Consider the following 17,061-nt stretch of genomic DNA (forward strand, 5'->3'; position numbering starts at 1 on the left):
AGCATACCCTATATCGACAGGTTAAGAGAAATGTGTCTCTTTCATCTTGAACAGAGACAAATTCAAAACGACGTCTAGCACCGTGTCCAATATCCTAGAACGCACAGACAAAAAGTCAACCCAATGGACTAATGAACAGAAAAACATGCAATTTTGAACCCAATACGACTTCTGGATAGATTAGCTACCAGCAATCAAATGAGTTTCATAAGCCAGTCTTCATTTGCTAACTTCTTTACTTTACAACATGCCGGTTTCAAGGTTTTGTTGTGGTAAAGTATGAACAGGACATGGTGCTCTGGAGCTTTGACAGCAGAGGGAACAACAGGTTCTGTGACAGGAGAATACGCTATAATGACAGCATTAAGATGCATTTCAAGTGCAAAAAATATACTCTTCTCATTAAAACACCCGATTACCTAGATAAGAATCAGAGTGGCTGTGTGCAGTTGAATGGAATTCAGTCATTCTATACAGTGCATGATACTACAATGGTTAGGATTACCCAGGGGGTGTTAAATGACTCCTCTCGTTCACATTTTCTTTAAACCAAGACTTCTCTTCTTTTCTCACAGTCATTTTAAATTTGGCCACTTCAGTTACAAGTGCGATCACATGTCTCCCACTCTTAGTGGTCCCTAATCCTCTACTTAGCTGTGTCTCAAATGTCTGCCTTGGACTGGGAACAGACTAACTTGATCACGTGAGAATAAAAGTGGTCAGAAGAGGCACCTGCGAACATCACATTCAGTCACATGGCTACTGTGCGGATATGATTGATCTGATTAACTGACACCCTTGCAGATGGCCTCTCTGTAATGGTCAAAACATTTTCTTAAATGGCACTAATTTCTTCAGTTGTGAATTGTCCGTCTTTGGGTTTTACTATACTTACTGTAGCTTTCAATACCCATGACAAAACTCAATTAATAATATCTACATTTTACCAACAATTTTCAATGTTTCACCAATGAAACAAATCAACTTACTCAGTGCTTTGTTGCTGAAAGCGAGCAAGGTAGTGCTCTGGAAAAACATGTACACTTTTAGATAGATAAATAATGTGCATGTAGTTCCTTGAAGAACTTAACAATACAAGTAACAAACGGACAATGACTAGACAATGATTTATGTTCGGAACTGAACTTGACAAAAGCCCATATTCATTCTAGCTGACAAAATAGTATTGGATCATGTATTTTTTTTTGCCATTGTTCCTGCCTTTGTTAATTTTGTTTCAATCTTCGTGATAAATTGAATAGCACTTGGACTCTCTAACATTTCAGTTGTGTTCTCAAGAAACTGGACTTCTCTGCACTAGATGATGCCAGTGGGATCCTAAAATAAATGCTCATGGAAGTTAGTCCAACATACCATCCATCCATTGCCTAACTGTTCCTCCCAATTCAGAGGCACAGGGGTAGCAGGAGACTGCAGGAACTGGCAGGAAGTGGGCGCAAGGCAGGGTACACCCTGGATGGGACGCCAGTCTATCACATGGGTAAACACATACACACACCAGGGCCAATTTTCCCAGAACCCAATTAACTTACCAGCATGGTTTTGGGCTGTTCGAGGAAACCAGAGGACCTGGAGGGAACCCACATTAACTTGGGGAGAACGTGCAAACTCCACACATACTGTATACTGGTCTCAAATTAAACCCAGGGCCCCGGCACTGCGAGGCAGCAATGCTAACCACTGTGGCACCATACCAATGTCTGCACATACTGTAGTTGTTTACTGCACCACACCATGATTACCACAAAATGATAAGGATAAGGGATTTACTGAAGTTTAATTACATGTGTAAGGCAGAGCTGAACCCTGGAAGGTTCTGGTATACAGAAACTCAAAAGATTCGGGGATAGATTTTCATGTGAACTTTGCTTGACAAGCTCCACATTTCTGTCTATTCCAGTAAGTGGGTAAACAGAATGAGGATATTGTCAAGAACTAATAAAATAGTTGCCTGAGAACTGTATTTATTATCTGGCAGTAAATTAATGATGTATGGTCTACAAAAGGATGTTCCGAGCTCAGATAGCAGTCAGTCTGACTAAATCTGCCCTTAATGCGCAAGCTAACTAACTCTGAAGAGTAAGAACAAGGTTGGAGAGCTAAAATTCTTTGATTCCAGATCAAAGTGTGGGAAACTGTTCATATGACTCCACAGTGGGGTTATACAGAGACCAGAACTTATTCCAGAAGCCATTCTCTAGGGTTTGTGGCTTTTCAGCAACTAGACGTGGAGACTTGAATCCTGAATTGTATAGGAAATCTGTGTTATTTCAGAATTAAACTGTGTGTGTGTGTGTGTGTGTGTGTTGTCCAAATGCAAGCCACATTTTCAAGACACACCAGCTAGCTAACATGCATGAGATAAAAAAGAAACTTGTGGAAAAGACAAAACTATCTGAAGATGATATCTCTATATGAAACACATCTGAGCATTTTTCAAAGCCAAGTATGCCAAAGTCTGTCTTTATCTTCCCACTCATCTTTGTATAACTCTTCTGCCTTCAAAGAAACCCCTATAGGCTGAGTGTCGACTAATGTTTGCATCAGTAAGGGGATTGTAGTATTTCCAGTTCATCATCTTAAATCAATACTGCCATGATGGTACAGACTCCTACATCTGAGCTTCTAAACTCCATGCTACACTTCCAATACATATTTTTGCATTTAGTGTAACTATATTTGAATATATCTGATGGGGTCAATAGGGGATCCACTTCCTGTCTGTTAAAATACAGATCCACGTAGTTATCGTTAATAAGTTATTAATCACGCACACTGGACAAGCTTAATTTGAAATAAATTATAAACAGAAACTGAATAGTCACAACTACGGTAGGTATCCTGCACATACTGTATAGTTTACAATTAACACAATACCAAAAATAATTCCTTTCTTAACATGAAAGACATGCATGGTGTTTATCTTCGTGGGCAATTTAGTACCATGTGGGCAATAAAGAAACCCCACTCTTGCCGAAGGGAGCAGAGACATGCTTTGTTCACTCCAGTCAGAATATGCACCTCAGGGCCTGTCAGTGACCATTTTTCAAATGACTAAGTGATTGTCAGCGCAGTGTCTCACGTTCAAAGCTAAAGTGTGATCCGACACCCCTGACCCGATCTCGCACTCATTCTCCCTGACTTCCGTGAGGCTTCTTTCATTGATCCGATGCTCATTTGTCAAATGAGAGCCGTTTAAATCGATCAATTCCGCCCACTACAGGAACAAGGATCATTCAGGACACTTCTGCTCAAAAGAGTCTCTGGGGTGCCTGAAGAAAACATTATCAGGCATGCAGATGTTTTATCATTTCTTCAATGCACACATCTCACGAACCATGAGAAAAAAATGTGTACATGCTACAGTATTTCATGCCTTTCCTGATCATTTTTGTTGACATCATGGCTCTTAAACTAGCAAGAGCAGTACAATATAATAGTGTTTAAGGCATGCCTTTCACGTACAAGATGTTCTCGTCTTGCACATTCAGTTTTCACTGTTAAAAACCTCCTCTTAAGCCCCAGTGCCAGGCTGTGTGCCGACAGCTGCATCCATCTGACGGCCGTTCCCTCGAGCACTTGAAGAGGGGAACTGTGCTTATTTCACATTTACAGGCATAAGAAGGACAGTAGCAGGCTACCATAGACGTCCTTAATTCACATTCTTCCTTTAGTCCCCTTCACCTGAGCAGTGTTAGAGTCCTTTCCTCCACCAGCAAGAAAATGGTTGAAGCGGTTGGTTTGGCAGCAGTTTGTTTTCTGACTGGGAGATGGTACAGGGGGCGATCAGGTCAGCCCTGCCCCTCACTGGAGAACAGCTCCCCTCTATTTCAGACATGTTTACAACTCGCTGTCCCAGGAAGGCTGGAAGGATCGCTACGGATCCCAGCCATCCTGGTTTCTCATTTTTCTCCCCCCCCCCCACCTCTGGGAAGCGTTATAGGAGCATAAAGACATGAACTTCCAGATTCAAAGACAGTTTCTTCCCACAAGCTGTCAGATTACTGAACTCTACCCCTACCACTGGCACCCAGTGAGGTTTTTTTTTTAAAGTTGTATGTTGTTTAACTTGTTGTTGTTGCTGCTGCTGCTATTCTGTATTAATGTTTTTGGTGATTCCTTTAATGTCCTTGTATCAGAGCATACATGCAAATAAGCATTTCATTGCAAATGACAAACTGAACTGAAACAGCTAACACTTTACAGTACCTGTCCTCCCTCTACTGACTGATGTTACATACTGTATTGTTTAAATATTATCAATAATAATAGCTTACATTTACAGTATATACTGTAGCACTTTTCTGGACACTTCACTCAAAGCACTTTACAGGTAATGGGGACTCTCCTCCACCACCAATGTGCAGCATCCACCAGTATATTGCTGACTTTTAATTGTCAGACTGACAGTGGTGCTTGCTTGTGTGCTACTGTATTTTATTAATGTTAGCGGAAGAGAAATGTGAATGCAAAATTATGTTTTATTCCAACCATCTGAAGGTTGAGAATAGCTCAAGAATCATGAAATCATGTCTACATCTATAACCAAATAGTTAAAGGAGAACCTACTGTAATTCTGGTATAGCTCTCACAATCACTTAGCCCCAGGCCAAAAGAAACTTGGGTACAAACTAAGAAAAGCTGTTTATAATTGGAAGATATCCAAACTGAAGGATCTGTGGAGTGTCAGAAGCAGGATTTCACCATAACACCTGTGCTTTATGAGTTTTAAATCTGACCCAGTCCCTGTTTAACCTCAGTCTTACTTATATAAAATTACCCAATATTTCTCGATCTCCATCGGCAACATGGAACATGCTATCATCTTCTGTCTTAAGAAGCTGTGTGACAAGTGACTGAACTTAATAAGAGCTCACAGGAAACAACTTTACAGGTTGTAAAAGCCAAATGAAATTTAACATAGCGGTAAGCAATTTTAAAATAATTCCCATCCATCCATCCATTTTTGACTACATAATATTATTAATTCCTTACACTTATATAGTGCTTTTCTGGACACTCCACTCAAAGCTCTTTATTGGTCATGGAGACTCCCCTCCACCATCACCAGTGTGCAGCCCCACCTGGATCCGACAGCAGCCATAGTGCACCAGAACGCTCACCACACATCAGCTATCAGTGGGGAGGAGAGCATAGTGATGAAGCCAGTTCAGAGATGGGGATTATTAGGAGGCCATGATTGGTAAGGGCCAATGGGAAATTTGGCCAGGACGCCGGGGTAACACCCCTACTCTTTTCGAGAAACACCCTGGGGTTTTTAGTGACCACAGAGAGTCAGGACCTCGGTTTTACGTCTCATCCGAAGGACGGCACCTTTTTATAGTACAGTGTCCCAGTCACTATAATGGGGCATGTGGACCCACATGGACCGCAGGGTGAGCGCCCCCTGCTGGCCCCACTAACACCTCTTCCAGCAGCAACCTTAGTTTTTCCCAGAAGGTCTCCCATCCATCACACCTGCTGAGCTTCAGTGGGTTGCCAGTTGTGAGTTGCAGAGTGATATGGCTGCTGGCATAGTGATTAGAAATATAAATATTATTTGGATGAAAGGTATGTTCTTGCAGCTGTTCATAATCCTTATAAGATGTCGTTAAACATTAACTGTCAACCCAATGAATACGCAATCGACCACTCTGCTATTTGAATAAGTGGCATTTTGCAGTAATGCCTGCTGTTCATGTTTTTGACTTTTGTTCTTTCTGTATGTACTGTAGCACCTGTCATTTATTTCAGGCATTTGCGCAATCTGAGGACAAAAACAAAAGAAAGCTTTGCCAAAGTTATCTATGCTTGCATATATTGTCTAATAAAGTGATCTCTCTTATATAACTTTGATAGGAGCACATTTGGATCTAGATAAAAATTGGCATAACGTTTGTGGACAGAATGAAATTGCTATTGCCTGCAAAATCAGAACTTAGATTTAGCAGGATAAAATGCCGGAATGTAACTTTCACCATCTGCTTTCTACATTATGGAAAGTTTACATAACATTAAATTAAAGCGGTGTCTTACAAGTTCTCAATCCAACACCAGTTTGTTGACATTTGGTTATCACATTTCACTTTTAAAGTCAATAGATACAGGAAGAACAACCACCATAACATCATTACAGCACCTGGAAAGGGCCCGTGCATCTAAAAAAACATGCAGCTTTTACCTCTCGAAAGCTACATTAGAGATGAAAAAAATAACTGTGTCAAATTCATAGACTCATTCTTATCGCACCAAATAACTGTGGAGAACTGCTACCCAATCTGTAAATTCAGTCTAACATAAGAGTAAAAATCCGGTCAGGTTCTAATGAGGGCTCAGCCTGCTATCCTGGACCCAGTGTGAAATTCTGTACATATCAGCCTTTAAAGAGGAACTGCAGTCCCAATTCTCAGACTGGTCATTAAATCTCGGTAACAAAATTAATTCCTTGACATTAAAAAGGGAAAAAAAATTGAATTAAGCACAAAACTGTGAACTTTGGGGAAAGTTCTCAATAGTTGCCATGTTGTCGAGAGTTTGCGCAAATTGCGATGTGAGGCGGCCCTTCCTGCTCACTAGTCACCGTACCGACTGATGCACTGTGATGTAGTTAGCAAATAACTACAGGTTGTGCAGCAGACCACAGAAATGTTCCAACGTGATCTGCAGGCAGAGCTAACAAGTAGTATTTGTCCGCAAAACTGTCTTGAAATCGAAATCAATATTTCGATCGCATTAAAAGAGGTGTATTCTCGCGGCTGCTTGTTTACAGCGTTGCGTCACCTCACCCGAAATTTTGCTGCCGCATTCTGAAATCGAAGAACATGGCACTGCGCGTACCTGGAAATTTTGCCTATTTTGTGATGTAAATTGTTTCTGTCTTCGTTGGACTTTTATTGTGGTTTGAAATGCACTCATCATGGCCGATTCTTTCTAATCCCCAGATATAAAAATAGCATTGTAGTTCCCCTTTTAATTGCCTCTCAGATGCCACTGTCCTTGAGCTACCTTTGCTCTGAGGTGCCCTTCAAGAAGGTAAACCTGGAAAGGTCCTGTGAGCGTCTATAAGAGTGTGTAATTCCCTTTGTTTGATGGGGGGGTGGGGGCAGTTTTGATGAGTCTTCTAAGAGGTAACCTGCTATGGAGAGCCAAGTGGCTTTCCACAAGAACACACTGATCTATCTGCAAAAGAGCGTGGCGCACCCCACTAAGATGAATTCAAAGCTTCCCATTTGCTTCAATTAACAGTGTCATTCAGGACTGTGTGGAGAGCACAGCAGCAGCAGATCTCATCCTTTAAATTGGATTTGGCACACTGCTCGGCATGCAGAGATTCAAATCCTCACAGGAGGTCAGATGCATTCTATGATTAAGGAATGGAATAAAGAATAATGGGTCATTTCTGTGGTATGTTTCAAGAGCTGCACAGGTACTACATTCACATAGGGAAAAAAAATGGTAATTATCACTAGTGGATGGAAATGCCTCAAATGCTCTTTTCATTTTCTTGTTTGTTTGACCTCTAGTCTTAACAGAACCACAAGAGAGAACCAAAATAAGAAGTGATCCTAAAATTGTAAGCAGATGCTCCACAAATCGACTGGATTCAATTGTATTTCATTTTTTGTTATGGCTTAATGGAACAGTCCTAATGCAGTTAAATGAGACTGCTTAACATACAGAGCTCACAAGAGGGTAGGTTCCCCATATACAGTCAAGTCCTACAGAGGATAATCAAACCTACAGCCGCAAACCTACAAACAGACACAAGTCTCAGAATTCCTTAAAACATCCTTTTGCATTTTAAATGAAGGCATGGGTCTTCGATTCTGACTATTTCCTCTCATGCTTTTTGGCTCACAGATGAATAAGGTAATAAAAAGCCTCCAGTCTGGGCACAAGAGCCCAAGGTGACCTTACTGGAAGGAAAAGAGATCCAACCTCAAATCACTGCACAGTAAGGAGTAAGGAGCTGTAAGCATCTAGTTCCAACTGAATGAGGTAGAAAAGAAAACTTGCCAAAGTGCATGTGTTCCCAAAGATGTTCTAATTTGACACTAAACTGATTACAAAACGAGTAGATCGTTTTGGCCCTTGCTCTGGGATATGCAAGCACCCGAGCTCTTCATCCATGTTAAACCGGCAGATAAGCTCACGCGAATCCCATCTGACATGTAGTTTAATCCCTCCTACACACCGCTGATCCTGATCCCCCAAGACATTAGTCAGCCCGATCGCAGGAAGCCAGCACCATAGCCACGTCACCTGGGTCACCCACACTGACAACAGGACGGGGAATCTCAAACAGCAAAACCACAGGGGAAAGTGATTTTCTCTGATCTTCTGCTGCATTCTCTGGACCATTGCATTACATAATGTTGCGACACCATCCCCTCATTCATGCCCAAGCCTTTGTCCTGGCAAGTCCAAGAAGGTGGCTTCTAATGCTTTATTTAATGCGCGGCAAGCTAGTTGAGCACCTGAGGACACGGCCAGCGAAACTTTTGGATTGCTGGCCACAGGGTGGCCATATTCGACGGATTGCGATAATCCAGGTTTTAGGCACCTTCCTGTGAGAATACTCTTCCTCTCAGACTCTTCGTAATGGTTTAGGGGTATGAAAAGGCTTAGGTTTGAAAATAATGGCAAAAATATTGATTTTACCACTGACTGCCAACACAGGTCTTATGGGTGTCTTCAGGAATTGACTTACACAAATCCTGACTAATTAAGCCAATCAAACAATTTAAAGTGGGAGGTCTAGTCTGTGCAGTGCTAATTTAGACTTGATATACCATAGAACGCAAAAAAGCTTAAAAAAAGACCAAAGCTGTGGTTTTCTATGGTTGCGTTGATAACCAAATGATATCGTTTCCTTCTTTTAATTAATCAGATGTTTTGGGGTACTTTCCCGTATAACTAATCGATACCAATGTATTATCAGGACCTTGAGGATCAAATTCATGATTGGTTCTTTATATCTGTGCTTATATTTGGTAAAGTCCTGAATGCTTTAGGTGTAAATGATGCCACAGTTAAAACAAAACTTCAGCAGTGAAAGAACTGAAGTTTGGCGTCTGCGATTATTTCTTGTTTTTTTTATTTGCTGTAAATTATGCCCCAATTAAAAGATTAGAAGACAAAATTTTAAAAAAATTCAGCATTGAAACAGTTAAAGTAGGCTGTGGGAAATAATGTTTTGTTTTTAAAAATTGGAATCTAATTTATCACCGTCTCATACTAGCACAAGAGAGGTGACTCCTGTTTTGTGCCAATGTGCAGTGTTGGAGCACTATTTTTCCCCCCCCCCAGAGTCAAGTAATAGGTTTATTCATATAAATAATAGCATACAGAAGAGTGGGCATTAATTGCAGAAGTCGGTTAATGACAGAGGGGCAAGCTCACAGCCACCCAAAAGGTCACAAGATGTGGCAGTACGACCTGAGAACACCCTGGCTAATTCAAGTCCAACAACCTCACTAGGCCATCTGGGGAAATCCAATCATTGGAGGTTAATGACAAAACCGTGATTGTGTGGACGATAACCTGTGCACCGAATGAAAACCTCTCTGGGTAACGACTCATGTCCATCCTGCATTTTCACATTTTCAGATAGATAAAAAGGGGTTGAAGAACTTCAAGACGGCCGCTATAAACATTTTCTATTATTTCTTAACAGAGGCTGTACACATTGTGTGTGCTGTGCTATTATCCGCCGAAACCTGTCGCTGTTTGCAGCTGTTATGCCTCTGTGCTTCCTATCAAGTATTTGACAAGATACTGTATCTCCCCTTAAATGTCCGTTATACAAGATCACTGGTTTTAGGTTTCTGTTCCAGAATGCCATAAACGTAGAGTACAGTATATCTTCAAACATAAAATAGGCTGTCTCCTTATGGCATGCCAAGTTCATGTCACTATTTTCACAGAGCACATTTTCATAGTGTAGCGCAACATCAAAGCACTTAAAGGAGACCCTTTTACCCCAGAGCCCAGAATCCTTTATGTACAGTAATTTCAAACTTCAATGGATGGAAATAAGTGCAATTTAGTCCAGTGGTCTAAAGTGATTAATTAACAACTGATTCAATTAAGTCATAAAGATCTCAGAGTGAAACATTGAGTCTCCAGCAATATCAGTAACGCAGGGAACAGCAAAAAAAAAAAACACAGCCTGTGAGATTGTCCAGGCTGTACAATATAAACAATCACTTGGGATTTTTGACAATTGCTTACAAGAAGCAGAGTGACAAAAGGCGAAGGGCTCGATGCAAACATTTTTCAAATCCAAGGTAAATTCAAGCAGATAAACATGGAAGCGGAGCTTTTTTTGAAAAACAGGACGCAGGCTAGAGCACAGGACAGGCTACTGCACAGCACCAATGCTTGTGAGGACAAATACCACACAGGTTTGTCGACAACTCTGGAAAATAGGTGAGCAAGGACAGAGCAAGGACCCCATAAGACGTATCTAGACTCTTGAAGCCTACACAGGCTGTGTCAGGGCGCAAGGTAGTTGAAAGAGTGGTCCCACATTTACTCATCTTAGACAATCAGGTTTCCAGGAAAGCAGAATCTGAGGAGCTCACCTGCCCCACACACACACACAGATGAAAAATTATTCAGGATGCTTGAAATTGTGAAAGACTCTGTCAATTAGGAATGACTTCAGGCTAAACTGTTCCAGAACGCTTTCTTTTTCTCCTCCATCACAGGTGCTGACCTCACAGGAACCTAAAATAGTTCTTCCTTCCTTGTAACTTCCTTATACTCAAATAAATACGGTGCATAAGGAATGTGTTGTATAATATGGGACACAGGACCTAGCACTAGTGCAGGACTATAATGAACAGGAGACGGGTGAAAAAGAATGGTACAGATTCTAGGACGTGCTTTTTTTTTTTCCAGGAAATGAAATGCGTGTGTATTTAGATCGTCAGAGGTTAGATCCTGTTAATGGAACATCTGTTTCCACAGCTCTGACGGATTAACCCCCTTTCATGGGCATTATAAACACGATTCTTGCAACAGGCACTGGTAGACGAATAATCATCCTGTAGGCCAGTGAAATCAAGCGCAGCTCACATGTTGGGGGGGAAAAAAGGAAACTAGATACAGACAGACTATTTAAATGTAATTGGGTTTTTTTTATTGGGATATAAAATAAATGAGCCTCCATACAAACAATGCATTTTGATATATTCTGAAAGCCCTTACTTCAATAAGATAGACTTCCTCCCATTATCACTTAAAAGTAAAAAATATATATATAGAGAGTAGAAAAAGGTTCTTTTTTTTAATCTTTATATGAAACTGCTGCTCTTGATAAAGTGCATTTTTACTAACAATCCATCCCTTATATTGGGAAACATGAGAAAGAGTTGTAAATTCCTTTAACTTTTGGGAAGACCTCAGCCTGTTTGGTAACTATTTTGGAGCTATGAATGTGGGTTGCTAGACTATGAATAGCAAATGCGAACCCCGCTGTAGTTCTGTAGGTGTTTTCATCAATTGCAAGACGAACAAAACTGGATCTACTGTATTGAACAGTGCTAAATCACCATCTACTGCATCTACCCAGTATTGGTATTATTTTATTAATAAGTTCTTACAGATGAAATAAACTGTAGTCCTTAATCACTGAATTTTGCCTTCTTGCATTAGACATATTACACAAAAATGTCATTCAAACATCTGTCTGGTTATTTCCACAGTGCCAATGCCTCAATCTGAAAAAAAAGTCTGTTGTCCGTTCTCAGTAGTTAATGCAATCTAGCTCAATGGAGCACCATGAAACAGTCTCTACTGCACCCTAGTGGTCACACAGTGCTCAGTTCGTTTCTTCAATGTCCTGTAATTCTGCTATGTACTGTGCTGTAAATACTAAACTACATATCAGCTTAAGTCAAATTCTTAATTTTTGAGAAGGCAAGCCCTCCAAAGCTAATGCAATACCCATTTGCATTCTGCTTGGGTCTATTAATATGACAGATTCTCCATCAACCAATGTATGCACAGTGGTATTCTTTACAGACTAAATGAATGCAAATCGCTTTCTCGTAAATATCCTTTGCAGAAATCACACATCTCCTGAAAACATACAGTATCAATAACTGGAACTATCTACATGTGAAGGAGCTCAGATCAACAGCTGCTAAAAGGTGACAACTTTTAGCTCATCTATAAATACAGGTGGAGCACTATTTATAATTTGAAATACAGCGTAGCCATTTTAACCTGTTAAAAAGAACATCAAAGGCAGAACTCCAGGATTTCATTACTGCAGCGTTGGGAATATTGGGTCATTTGGACCAGTTTAGCTCTGATGATGTGTGATTATGGTATACACTATCAGAGTAAAAGAAGAGTAAAATGCAACAAAGACCCATCATGGCAAAGTAAAAGGATGGTAAGCAATAGGGAACTCTGGCAAAACATGATTCAGTCTGTTGGAAATCAAGGCAAATGCATGGTAAAGCTCTAAACATAATTTTGCACATTTACCATGCTAGAATTTCATGCTGGAAACATCACAAGGAAAATGACCGTAACTGATCGTTCCAGTCTCATCTGGGTACAGAGGGTAAATCTACCGCAGCACATGGCAGCAGTGGGAGAAGGAGCTTCCTGGTTTTTAAGCTGTCACCCAACCTCAGGTGACTGAGGGCGGTACACCAGTTCTCATAGCATTCTGGGTGATGTAGTTCCAAAAGGAACTGCCATCTTGTTTGGACCTGCCGTTCCCTCACACCAGATAGATTTTTTTAATTACTCAGTAAGGCTTTCAAAGTTTAAAAAAAAAGTGTAGCAGCCAAATGGGTACACACAACCATTATTCCTGAGATTTATGGACATCTCGTACAATAGATTTTGCTTGAAATACAGTACGTCAGTGCTTGATACTGTAAGTCCCTACTGTGCTCTGGTGATGAAAAATCTCACTATGTTTAAGAACATACTGTACAGTGCTCTCCAGAACTATTGGGATAGCAAAGTTAATTTTTATTTCTGCTTAACAGTTCATTACTTTGCATTCATGATCACAAGATTAATGTAATGGACAAGTACAATAAAATTTGTGTTTTGTTTGCGGGTAATTTGATCACATTCAAACAATACGCAGCCACAAGAGTGCTAACAAATAGTTAGCTTCCAGAATAATCCAAAGTAATCATCACTCCCTGAGGCCCGCTGTTGACAAAGGTGCTAAAAGTGACTTTGCCTACTACACCAGGTAGTGTTGTCACATTATTTCAAAGTGGCAAGATGGAGCCAAGATAGAATGTCAAGACGCTCATCCTGCAAGTGAATCTTTTCTTATAATTCTACTATCAGTTGGATCAAACATCTACTGTACAAGCATGCTTCTGAAAACTGAACACATCACTACCCAAAACAGATGGCACACAGATGGTTCTTTATCAATAGAATTTGGGGCATTCATTTTAGTAACATTCCTCTGCATCTCCCTTAAATGTGACTTGGAGTTAGAAATGGACATTTAATTTAGAAATCGAAGCTCATAGGTACAGTATATGACATGAGGTCAAAAGTGTAACTACAGACATAGTAGATATCTGAATCTGATCCCACTGGGTTCTGAGAAGAAACTGCTGGAGTGGATCCAGGGATCAGTTAGATGCTCACAATTTAAGAGGCTAGATGGGCTTTCTTACGCCCCAGCTGAAGTATTGGAGACAATATCAAGGTCATAACCGTGTATGTCAAATATTTACAGAACATTCTCACTGCTTTTTGAGACGAAATAACAGAACTTTGAGTCTATGATTCAAAAATACCACCAAATCAAATTCTGTTAGCACAATGGCACAACGGCACTACAGAACACCCCCTGCCTGTGTTTTGTGAACCAATCATAATCAGGGTGGGCCTCTATATTTCAGTAAAGTGCTGTAAAGTCGACAGGGGATTTTTCTGATCTATGACAAAAGCACAGTGTGTTTTGATACGCATAAAGTGAACAAAGATAATCATGGAGCCTTAATAGCAAATACCTGTTTCACTCAATCATTCGAATCTTGTAAAAACGGTTGTAAACATCTCCACACCGATTGCGCCACATGTGTTTTCTCGGTTTTAGAAAAGATAAACCGCACAATCCATCTTCCACTAGCTCCTCTTTCAGGCTAATAATTTACTGAGTGCAGATGGTCACATCTGTGTCTTGAATTCCACAAGCTTTTACTGCTGAGCATAATGGAACTGCACTGCTAGCTTTATCATCGGACTAAGACAGACACTCACCGGCGCACTGCCTTCCGACTGAGCCTTTGACACTCGCAATCACTGGCAATTTTCTGTGACTTTTAAGGCGCCAGCGTTACATGACCATGATGTTTCCTGTCAGTGGCTGCATGAATGAGGTCATCACTATTCTGCAGACAGCAGCCACAGTAGACAAGGGACGATACGATTACTCCGTGTAAAACGAACCCGTCAAAGCATGGCAGACTAAGTAATGATTGCATTCACTGGATGCAGAATTAAAAACCGAAAAGAATGATACAGCTCCAAAAGATCATTTCGTAGTGGTCACCGTTTCCCAACTGGACATTTGTCAGGGAGACACCCTGAGGCTAGACTGGCTGACCACAGGGGCTGCTAGTTTCCGTACACTCCAGAGAGAAGGGAAGGACAATCTGTGACGGACTTGGATGTTTCCCTAAGAACTCCAGGACTCCACCCCCTTGAGGACCAAAAATACAACCGGAGTAGCATCCTAACTGACAACTGTCTGGAAACTAGATAGTTTAACTTACTCCTGAGTTCCTCAGCTCCTTTTTTAGGCTTAGCCCATTCTATAAAAAGGTAAGGGCATTGAAATTCAGTTCCTGTCATGCTATAGTATTATTGCCTACCCACGCTCGCACTACACTAATAGCGGTTGGAAGTTTTCAATGGTCTCCGTATTTGATGACTGCAAAAAAAAAAAGATGCAGGTTGACCTCACTTTTCTTATAACTGTAGGATCCAGACAGAGCCCATTGCAGGAGAAAGCTCTCACACTGCATCAAGAATCACAGTGTCCACTGGGATAAAATTCACATATTTTTGTAATTACTGTAGGAACACAATCATATATTGACCTAATGTCACATAGGGCACCAAATTCCCCTGACTGCTACTTTGACACAGATGTATATTGAAGGATGAAGGATGTTAACATCTTTAATGTATTAATGTCATGCAGAACATACTTCAATGACCAAATGTATTCCACAGATTGAGTAAGAAACTGTCCTATACCTTGTGGCAACCACCCAACATGTACAATAGTCCTGTTAAATGCTGAAGTGTCCAGCTCTGGTGCAATATTGTTTCTATCCCATCAGCTTCACAGGGTTTTATGCAAATATGCCACAAGGGCTGCTTTCCAAATCTTCGTGTGAGTATTATCCTAAATCTAACAGGGGAGAGCACCCTAACAATGTAACAGCAAGCCAGAAGGACAGCGCAAAAGGAAAAGTCAAGGTTAAACAAGAAAAGATTCGCGGCACCAGATGACACTTTCAGAAGCCACTGGCTCTTACCGTTTTCCCATCCTGTTGTGTCAAACAGGCCCACCGTAGAAAAGAAAAAACAGCCGTGAGATATAGGCAAAGCTGGCCGAGACTCCAATATAAAAGCATGCCCAGCGTGGGTGACCAAGCGTTTACAGTAGCTGCGCAGATGAGCGAAAGAGCAAAGCCAAAGCATGCAGTCAGCTTAGTTACCGAGCTCTCTCCTCCCATGGCAGACAGGACCTTTTGCCTCCATTTTTCCTTGCCTGAACCTCCATTCTCCTCCTCTTTGCTAGGCTGCAACATACATATAAAATATTAACAATCATGTCAAGTAACTTGAGTTGCAGTGTGACAGGCTGGTTAAAAGACCACTGGCAGCGCAGTGTCACACTGCAACAATACATCACTTTATGACACTTTTACGTTGCTGGTTAAAATGCCGCATTCTGGGGAAATGAGTATTAATATTGGAGAGCGAAATATTGAACATCAGAAGAAACATCAATAAGAACTGCGACAGGTTAACTGGAAAATGACAAAACCTTCTTTGTGTAGAGGGTGCACAAAAAACATTTTATTGAGAATCTATTAACCAGACATGACATTTATTAGACAGATTTACATTTGCCATCAAGGGGTTGAACCATAAGAGGTGTCCTGTGAAAGTGATTAGCTAGAAATGTTTGTGACCACCACTTTACACCCAGGTGCTGATGCTGTTTAGCCGGGTCCTGTCCCATTCCTTTCCGGAGAAGCACGTGTCTGATCACTGGGCACTAAGCCCTAAATGCCACACATCATCTCGCAGTCTGGTGAAGGGAGCATTCACTCATCATGTTCTCATCTCACAAAAAATCCTCCTTTCCATGAGCATCATAGGGGTATGCAGTGTCTGACTGCAGGATAGGCTACATGTGACATCCCAGGTCTTGATCCATATAGTGGCCATGGAGTTACTGTACTAGGCTGCCATCCGTCATTAGCTACTAGACACTCCTAGCCAGATCCTCAAAACTGGAACGCTCTGTCAGTCTGGCCAAGGTGGGATGGCTCACGGTCTCACAGGTCACGCCTCTCATCTCAAATCGGAGCATTTGTTTCAGTTATACATAAAAGTATTCAATTGCCGAACGATGGAAAGATGGCTTGGAGGTAGGGGTTTGTTATTATTGTTAGCTAACAGTCCATTTCTAATTACATTATACGGGATTGAGTTTTGACGGAAAAACATTGTTAAATGTTGTTTTGTATCATGATAATGTACTGTTGCTGTATTGTACTATTTAACCTTTATTGCCCCTTATGTTATACTCATATACTGTATGTTATGAGCTTTTGTAGTGCAAGACAAATTCCCTTAAGGGTATTAAAGGTTAATTTAATTAATTAATTCAATTCAATCAGGTCTTCTTACTCTATTGAAGGCCAGACGCCACACAATCTTTCTTTTTACTTCTATTTTGTGTGTGACATCTGTTAATTGTATAGCACTTTGTGTTACCCTGAAGTAATCATAGAA

The 17,061-nt window shown here is 40.8% G+C and overlaps 1 protein-coding gene across 1 annotated transcript in view; it reads right to left on the minus strand.

Moving 5' to 3' along the window:
* The window catches only part of ano2b (anoctamin 2b), a 121,886-nt gene that overhangs the window by 53,232 nt on the left and 51,593 nt on the right, over positions 1-17,061 (minus strand). The window contains exon 15 of the mRNA XM_088923468.1: positions 15,753-15,836. Within this exon, the coding sequence (XP_088779594.1) occupies positions 15,753-15,836 (84 nt within the window). The remainder of the gene's footprint in view (positions 1-15,752; positions 15,837-17,061) is intronic.

This window comes from Atractosteus spatula, chromosome 8 (genome assembly GCF_055471065.1).
Source record: "Atractosteus spatula isolate fAtrSpa1 chromosome 8, fAtrSpa1.hap1, whole genome shotgun sequence".
Lineage (NCBI taxonomy): Eukaryota > Metazoa > Chordata > Actinopteri > Semionotiformes > Lepisosteidae > Atractosteus > Atractosteus spatula.